This window comes from Carassius auratus, chromosome 22, assembly GCF_003368295.1.
Source record: "Carassius auratus strain Wakin chromosome 22, ASM336829v1, whole genome shotgun sequence".
Classification (NCBI taxonomy): domain Eukaryota; kingdom Metazoa; phylum Chordata; class Actinopteri; order Cypriniformes; family Cyprinidae; genus Carassius; species Carassius auratus.
The window spans coordinates 12,185,718-12,194,945 of NC_039264.1; the positions used below are offsets into that span (position 1 = coordinate 12,185,718).

Sequence of the window (9,228 nt, forward strand, 5' to 3'; positions counted from 1 at the left end):
CTATAGAAGCAAAGTTGACTTGCTTTGTGGGGTTTTTTAGTTATTTTACTAGTTAAACTAAATGAAAATGAGAAATAAACTAGCATAAATAAAAGTAATAACATTTGTTTAATTTAATATTTATTTTGTTTCATGTAATTTTTTATTTTTATAATGTTGTAGCCTTTTGCACGAAAATAAGCATATTACCACTGGATTCTTTTTTTCATTACTACTTTGAGATTTTTTTTATTTATTTATTATTATTTATTTTATTTTCTAATTTTTCCTAATCATAATTTATGTTTTTATTTTTTGTCAGAATCTCTTTTTTCTTTTTACCTAAATCATTATATATTATAGACAGTACAACAAATCCTTCAATGGTGTGCACTTTTAAATACTATTTTTTTTTTCTATTTTAAATTTACTATTTAAATAATTCAGTATTCTTGTCATGGAAATGATTAATGTAATGGTAATTATATAATTAATTATATTGTCCTAATGGTCCCAAAATATAATAATTTTTTAAATCTTTTTTTGTTTTCCAAAGTATAATATAATATAATATAATATAATATAATATAATATAATATAATATAATATAATATAATATAATATAATATAATATAATATAATATAATATATTTTCTTTACAGTTCCAGGGACTTTTTATTCCACTTACCCATGAAAAATCTGCCATATATATTCTATACATTATGTATACTTGCAGTATGTGTAGATAATGTATCTTACATATATGTATAACTCAGTACTTTATACCCACTGATGCATGTTTTGCTTAAATAATTTTTTATTATGTGTTGCCCCGTCGTTTTGGGGTGAAATATGGGCATATTTTGGACAGGTTTTGTAAGATTTCAGATCCGGTTTGTTTATCAGTTACATGCTGAATCGTTTCTTGCAGATGCAAGGGATTCTTTCTCAAATAAATCACTAAATCAATGAAACATATACAGTATAGCATGTTCAACTTTCCCCTGGCCGGTGATTCCTGCGCTATCCAGTTAATGAACATGATCGTTAGCTACAGTAGTTTTATAGATGTTTAGAGGGTAATAATAACCCAGTTTTAGCCTGCCAGGGAAATGATTTTTCCTCCCTGACCTCTGTTCTTGTCTGCAGGTGAGAGCATGGTGCCGGTCAGTATGAGCGTCCCAGCGCAGAGCCGTTTCCCAGACTTCCTGGACTCCATGCCTGGCACCAACGTGGACCTGGGCACCCTGGAGGGAGCCGACCTCATGCCCATCCTCAACGACGTGGAGTCGGTTCTGAACAAGAGCGAGCCCTTCCTCACTTGGCTCTAGACTCGCTCACACCACACTAAAGACTCTTTTATATAAATACATATATTATATTATATATTCAATCAGCCTCTTCCTCCAGTTTTAGGTGTCAGATTTGTTCCCTCACTCCACCACGAGTCGAAGAACAATACCAAAGTGTTTAGCCTGCGAACAAACGAACGAGCGAGCGCGCATCAATCGAAGCGTAGTGGAGGAAGACAAGTGTGTTTGTTCAGTAGATTTAGTTCTGACTGTTTGTGTTCAGAACGATCACTTTGATAGCAGAAACAGCTCAATAGTGTTTTGATCTTGTTTAACAGGCACGCTTGTGTGTTTAACCCAGAGTTAGAGCTAGTCAAGCTTTAGCGGGTGAGTCTCACCTGTCTACAACGTATGCAAGCTTATTTCCGCCAAGGAATAACATTATCAGAAAGTAGTCGTGACTTTTTTCACAATTTAAACTTTTTCTTGCAATTGTAAATTTGTGTCTCGCAATTCTGCATGTAGTCAGGTGTCTGAAAGTGTAACTGAGAATTTTGAGAAAACAACGCCAAAATGCGAGAATTAAACACCCAATTGTAATAAATAAAAGATAGCATTGTTTACAAAATGACAATTCACAATATTGATGTTTTTCTCATAACTGAGAGTTTTCTTCGTAATTTGGATTTTTTTCTTAGAATGGCACGTTTTCTCGTTCTCTTGACTTTCTCAGAATTTGCAAATTTACTTCTCAGAATTCTGATGTTTTTCTCAGAATTGTGAGTTCACTTTGAAAATTCTGAATTTTGTTCTTAGAATTGTGTTTAATTCTCGTATTTTGGACTTCTATCAGAATTGTGGGTTTATAACTCGCGATTTCAAGATATAAACTTGGAAATTCCAAATTATAAGAAATATATATATATTTGGATCAATAACAACAAATAAATCCCTAAAGAAAGTTGAGCCAGTTTTTATAGGACCATTAGGATATTTTGAATATTAATTAAGCACGTTAGATAGCACATTAAAACACTAATGCGAGTCATGACAGAGAATAAGAATTAAGAACAAACTCAACAGAACAATCAAAAAAAAAAGTTTTTGTATGACAGTAATGCAAATCGAGTTTTGTCTGTGTTTGTTTTTGATTTGGATGTTATCATTTCTCAAGGGTGTTTGATAATCAGAAGATCACAGCGGTCCTTACGTTTTCATGAGATTCACCCTGCTTTTTCACTTTTTTGCCAAATCAGTAGCACACGTGTGCCTGTCAAAGCTTTACATTGTGACTTTATATCCAACAAGTTACTATTTCAGACATGTTTTACTCTTATTCCAGTTTAGCTGTTGTGTGAAGCTCATGATGGCATTTGTAGACAAGCGTTGTTTCATATCATATATGTTTTTATGTACTGCTACAGTATTCCTATTCTCTATTCTGTGCTCTTGACATCTGGTGCATTGAATTAGTTTGCAGTTTCGTATTTATCAAGAGCTATGAACTTCTTTTTAAATAGTTTTTAGATCTGTTTTCCTTTTTTTCAGGAATTTTTAATGTTTTCGAAGCACTACGAATAATGCCAATACTGATCTAGTCCCTCGATATCTTCGGGGGAATATCTATCTACAAGTATTTTCTGATACCAGAGATAATTTCGCCTTCATTTGGATGATTTTTGGGGCAGACACTTGCTTTTTTTTCTTGATTTTAGTACCCCGCCTGAAATCCAGTTCAATATATGAACATAAATATGTTTTTTTTTCTACACAGGTCTAATTTTTTTGTATTGCATGTTTGATCTGTTTGATATTCATAGCATGGAGGGTGTATAGACCCACTCCGCCGTGATTTCTTTATTGTTGATGGTTATGTTACAGATGGGTTATGATGAATTGGAGTGTGTTGGATTTGTGGATTGGGCAGGAGGGGTGTTTTTTAGTCGCTGTAGGTCAAACTGAGCTCATGACGTCCTTCATGAGGACCGAACGGTTAAGTAGCGGGTCAAAAAGAGCCGATACCAGCTGTTCTCCAGCCCGAGTGACCTCAGAGACGTCCAACTCGATGGCTTTCTTCAGTTTGGGACAACTAAGGTTGAGTTTCGGTGTCTTGAGTGACACTCAGAAAGAGGGACCTTTTAATGATTGAAACAATTTTCTATGATATAAACTGCTTTTCCAGAAACTAAATCATGCAATATCCCACGGAGTTGAATATATGGCTTCAGATACGTAAAATGCTGATTTTATTTTGCTGTGAGATGAAATCTGGTGTGTCGTCTGATGCCAGACTTATGTAGCGCTCGACACTTCGGCATGCTTTAGGTTTTGTAAGATTGAATGTTTGCTGGAAAGCTCAGAAAACAAACACAGAAATATGATGGCGGTGAACTGTACGTGACAATTGTGGTTGTAACCTCTAAGAAATCTCTTAAATTGTCAGTGAAATCAAAAAGGAAAGAATAAAATGGTTTTATCAGCATGGATGTGTAGCTGTGTGTCTTTAAGAATCGGTTATTTGACAGGTGTGATAAAAACTTTGGATAAAGACGATTTATTACACTTTATTCTCATTGCTATTGGTCTCTTGTAAAAGGAATGTGGCCTTATGTACTTCATATCTTACAAGGATAAAAACAAAACTGTACTTGCAGATAATATATTAATAAATGTCCAGCACTTAAGTGTATATACATCATATAAGTTTCAACGGAAATTACAATAAAGTGTACGGTATTTTAGGTGACCTGAAATGCTTGTCAGTACATTACGCATTACACTTTATAGCAAATATTATAGCCATAATTCAAAGGCAATAGAAATAATAATGAAAATACATTTGAAAATGTGCTCAAGAAGCACCCTAAAGTTTATTTTATTAAATAAATTTGAAATATAATACAGTTTATTTTCATTTCTATTAACATGCAAGTGTCTGAAAAAATGTTGCTGTAAAGATTAAATTTTTTATTTTACTATTTTAAAAAGGATGTTAAAGTGGACTTCTTTTTCAAAAGGGATGCATACATTTTTGTTTTTGTTTTGTGCAAACACGGTTACATCATTAAATGTTTCGCGGTTTAATTTTACAGAGTCAGTGTGAATTTCCATGTACATCACATTTTGTATTTAACCACTTTGCTAGCATGGTTTTCAACGAGAAAAAGAAAGAAATCTGAAATGTATTGGATTGTGAAAAGCAGGCATTGCATAGAGGAGACCGAATAACATTCTGATGAATGATAAAAACTATTTCTTTCATGCAATGATGAAAAATCGCCAGGTACAGTAGATAAATGGAAAACATACAGTATAAGTAGAATCGTTGTTTTTTATTATTTTTTTTATTTAATCTTAAATAGGTTAACTATAATGGCATGTAAATAAAGTTGGCTCCTTCTCTGATTGAACCACAAGGCCAAACTATTATAACGCTGAATTAAAAGTGCACGGACAAAGCAAAATATAAAGGGTAGATTATGAATGGGTATATGAGTTATTCCCTTTTCCACTTGAAATTAATATATATAACTATGAAATGATGACACCTTAAAATGACAAGAAATTGTATTGTGCCATCTCAGGCTATGAAATGTATTCTTTTATTACTATTTTTAAATTATTATTTTGACACAAGCATTACTAGATACTATTTATTGAGAAAAAAAGCATACTTATGCCAATAACATTGCTTAACAATGAGACTGTATTTAGAACAATATGCAAATGTGATTTTTATATAATTTTGCCGTAATTTTGCAAATTAAAAGTCCTGGTGTAAAATAAAAATCACAGTGAGGGACAGGCCGAAGGCTTAACCCATACCAGCATAAATGCTATTTAAATGATTTAAAATAATACTTAATAGATTTTTTTTCTATTGTTATTTAAGATAAAAATCATACGTATTGTAATGTTTTTAAATTGCACATGCATTAGTTGTTATATTAAATTTATGCTTGATTATTGCTTTCTTTCATGGATGACAAGTCAGTAAAAACAAACATTTAAAATTGCAATATTTCTTATATTTCTGAGAGTAAGAAAACGTCTCCAATAAACTCTTTTCTATAATATCTCATCATGTTTTATTGAGTGAGTTGTTCTCTATGCATTTATAATAAAGTTTAAGTTAATAAGATTTTACGTTTGTGTTAGTAACTGTTTAACTGCATAAGTGAACATAAGTGCATAAGTGACTATAAAATCTGACTATTTGCTGTGAAACGTTTCTGTTGCACTGAAATCTTCCATCATGCCGCCAAAATATTTTTCGTTTGCCACAATAAGCTAGATAAAGTATCAGGGATAAGATAATCAGTAATAAAGCATCAGTGACATGCATCATAGAGCATAAAGTTAATCATTCCTGTGTGAAAATGAGAGCTGTTACCTATAAAGCCATCATAAAATAACATTCCCCTCATAAAACCCCGATAACACACCAACATCACACAGGCAGAACAACAAACATTTACTTTAGCCAGAAAGCCTTCTCTCAACAACAGAAGTTATAACAATTCTTATCAAGTAGACTACTCTAAAGCGCGGTTTCAGCTTGTGCATCATGTTATTGCATGCTCTTTGCATATCTAGTTATAAAAAATTGTGCAAATCATCTTTTAGCAGGCCAGCTGTTGTTTATGAAGTAACCCTGAACTCCGGAGTCTGTCAGGGTGCTTCCCAGATCCTCACTGACCCCCTGCTGCTTCCTGCTTTATCCGAAAAAACAAAACCTTGCCGAGTGAGACGGAGAGGCACAAGAAGAGCAAGTAAAGCAACAAGGACAGCCATGGAGTGCTTTTTAAAGAGTTTATTAAGTGTCAAATATTATTTTACTAATATAGCAATACATTTCAACCAATTTCCTGAGATAAAAAGAAAAAAATGTTATCTTTTATCAAATATTCCATATATTTGCACGGTCCCTTCATCCATCATGAAAAAAAAAGACTAAATACTTGTATGAAAATAACATTCTCTTGCAGTTTGAATAAATATCCAGTATTCTTTATATTATGTATCAATACAGTATATATCCTATATCATGTAAATCTATATATAACTATATACTGTATGTCACCCTCATAAGCCATCAGCCATCAGGCGGATACAGCAAACACGGAAGCAAACAATATCCACCTGAACAGTATAAATACACATCATGAGGTGAGAAACTGTTGAGAAGTACAGATATGGATGTGTGATTAGTCCTGAAGAGTTATTGAGCCATGTCCATTCTGATTGGTTTAGGAGCTCTGCGGAAAAACAAACAAAAACAAAAACAAGGTTACGTGATTTCAACATGTCAGACTAATGGTGAATTGACATGTGAGAAAATAAAAACTTTATATGAAGCAAGGAGTACTAAACTGAGGGCTTAAATATACAGGAAAAAACAAACTGAACAAGGAACAGGTGCAGTAATCAATCAGTAACTATGACAACAAATGAGGAAATCAACACAGGGAACTGAAATGAGCCTATCACAAACATAGAAGGAAAACTAATGGACCAAAACAAAATAGACATACATATTTATGTTTTATTTTACTAATCTATGTCTATATAATCTAAACAGATTTTGCTCAAAGCTATTTTACACTAGCTTTTACAGCGCCCCCTATAGACAGAAAGATAAATATGCATAAAAAGGAGGAGATGGGGAGGAGGAAGGATGCCGAAAGAAATAACAACAGAAGTGGTAAGAGGCTTGGATATTAATTGGAAGATTAGATGGGCGTACTCCTCCCGAAATTATGCTAAAAACTTCACTTGAATTTCCATCAATAAGACCTGTGGGTGCTTTATGGTGTTGTTATTTTCAGAGTGTGTGCGTACCCCGCAGCAGCCACAGCAGTCTCCACAGATGGTGCCGATGAGCCCGTTGATCACCTGGAAGGCACACAGACCGATCTGAACCAGACCAGTGATCAGCAGGATTGAGAACAGGGTCAGATGCCACGTGACGATATCGCCCGGACCTGCACATTCACTCCACAGCGTTCTGTTGGACAGGTAGTTTCTGAAAGAACCAAATCAGGTGATAGGTGTTAGATTACAGCTACTGGATTATCACTTGATTTCATTTCGTTTGATAATAAACACGCACCCGTCGACAAATGGGTAAGTGGCGTTAGTCGCGTCGACAGTGCCGTTGATTTGGTTAGTGAAGCACTTGGGCCCGTGGTTAATGGCCACACAAGACACGATAACGGAGTAAGCGGCGCCCACAGCTCCGGCCGCGGCGAACAGAATGGAGCTGAACATCTGGATTAAAAAACAAGCCAAATGTTAAAACTGAAACACAACATACTCTTATCTTTACTGTGTGTAATATGTCTGAATTTCCGAATACTTCTTCCCATTTCTTTAATTTGTTACAGCACAAATGGTGATTTTATATGGCATGTGTTGCGAAATTCATTGCAAGTAGTGTAATAGTGAGAATACAAATGCATATTTCTAATACTTCGCTCAGACAGGCCTTTTCTGGTGGGAATTCTCAAATGGCGGGAATAACGTGATCATTGTTTTGAGGAATGGTGTGAAAATGGCACTCAGATGGCACTTAGTTTTTTCTGTGTTCGAATTGAAGGAGAGTTTTCTCACCGCAAAACGTTTTCCGCAGCTCTCATTCCCACAGCAGCCGCAGCAGTCGTTGTTCTTCAAACCCAGGAAAACCAGCGCAGGGAAAATCATCTAAACAAAGACCAGCTCATTACTTAAAGAGCGCTTGCCTGTGAGGTCTTTTCTACAATAAATAAAGCCTTCAGATAAATATAAAATAGTGAAATACAAAATAAAAAATTTACAAAGAATTATAAAAAATTCATAAGATTCATGAAACAGGAACAGAGCAAATTTCTGCGCAAATCTTTCGTAAAACCTTTTTACTAAACTGTTTCTTTAACGGATTTACAGAATTTTTTTTTTAAATGCAGAAAATTCCATATTGATAGTCTTCAATTTTACTCTTTTATTTATATTTATTTAGTTATTTGCATTTGTGCATCCACTCACCAGCACACCAGATCCCAGGATGCCTCCAAAGTAAAAGACTTCATCCGTGATGTCGGTACTCTCTTCGGCTACTGTACCGCCAGGGAAAAACAGCATAATGTTGCAGATGACACAGATGATGGCCAGAGGGAGGAGGGTTATCCCCAGGCATTTGGCGAAATTTCCAGAACACATGATTCAGTCTTTGCTGAAGTAAAATACAGTCCAGAATAGAGTGTGTGGTGTGTCTGGCGTCTCGGAGTCCTTTGTTCAGGTTAGGCGTCCGTTCCTGTGCTTGAGCAGGTGAGTTATCGTGTGTGGATTTATACTCTCCCGCTGCTGTGAGGTCAGTGATGGACACCCCTCTGTAAATGTGTAACTGTGGTGTGTCCTGCACCTACAGAGGTGTGTTCATCTATTCAGACCCCTCATACTATCAGCAATGAGTCACTGCGGCCTCACCTTAACATGCAACACTCGATCATCATCCAACATTTCAAAACATTTCATGAGCACATATGATCATTTTACAAAAATTTGGATGGTAAATGATGTGGATGATGATCTTTTAATAATAATCTTTTGTTGTGCATCAAAGAAGAATACTATTTTGATCGGCTGACTAACATACACATGTTAAATACTTGATTATAATTGTAACTACAAATATACTTCATTACTAATGTATTTAAATAGACAATGTATAAGTGTCAATAGAAATGGCAGCATATCTCAGTTACCATAAATGCTTGACAATACATTCAGCAGTGCACTTTACCTATATTTCCAAGACAATGAAAGTCATTCTTAAATTACTTTTAAAGATGTATTAAAATCCAACTTAAGTGGATCAAAATATTCTAAAGTTAAGCTAATTGTTTTTACAAATTAAATTCAATCAATATAATATAAACTATTATGCTTTTTTAATGCATTAAAAGTTCTAAAACATTAC

At 34.4% G+C, this 9,228-nt stretch overlaps 2 protein-coding genes across 3 annotated transcripts in view; one reads left to right on the forward strand and one right to left on the reverse strand.

The window, feature by feature from the left end:
* The window catches only part of LOC113039722 (WW domain-containing transcription regulator protein 1), a 44,133-nt gene extending 40,380 nt beyond the window's left edge, over positions 1 to 3,753 (forward strand). For both annotated transcript variants that reach the window (XM_026197765.1, XM_026197764.1), the window contains exon 6: positions 1,129 to 3,753. In XM_026197765.1, coding sequence (XP_026053550.1) covers positions 1,129 to 1,310 — 182 coding nt within the window. In that variant the 3' untranslated portion in view covers positions 1,311 to 3,753. The remainder of the gene's footprint in view (positions 1 to 1,128) is intronic.
* Positions 3,754 to 6,070: 2,317 nt separating this feature from the next.
* On the reverse strand, positions 6,071 to 8,578 carry tm4sf4 (transmembrane 4 L six family member 4). The gene is made up of 5 exons (XM_026197766.1): positions 8,295 to 8,578; positions 7,884 to 7,973; positions 7,384 to 7,541; positions 7,113 to 7,296; positions 6,071 to 6,529 (listed from the first exon to the last, which is right to left on the reverse strand). The coding sequence occupies exons 1-5, from the start codon at positions 8,466 to 8,468 to the stop codon at positions 6,521 to 6,523; spliced, it is 615 nt and encodes a 204-aa protein (XP_026053551.1). The 5' UTR covers positions 8,469 to 8,578; the 3' UTR covers positions 6,071 to 6,520.
* Positions 8,579 to 9,228: the final 650 nt, after the last annotated feature.

Excerpts from the sequence above, each read along its gene's own strand:
- tm4sf4 (XM_026197766.1), bottom strand. The coding sequence starts at position 8,468 with ATGTGTTCTGGAAATTTCGCCAAATGCCTGGGGATAACCCTCCTCCCT. Across the intron at positions 7,542-7,883 it reads GCTGCGGAAAACGTTTTGCG|ATGTTCAGCTCCATTCTGTT; the intron begins GTGAGAAAACTC and ends TTTTTAATCCAG. Across the intron at positions 7,297-7,383 it reads ACTTACCCATTTGTCGACGG|AAACTACCTGTCCAACAGAA; the intron begins GTGCGTGTTTAT and ends TGGTTCTTTCAG.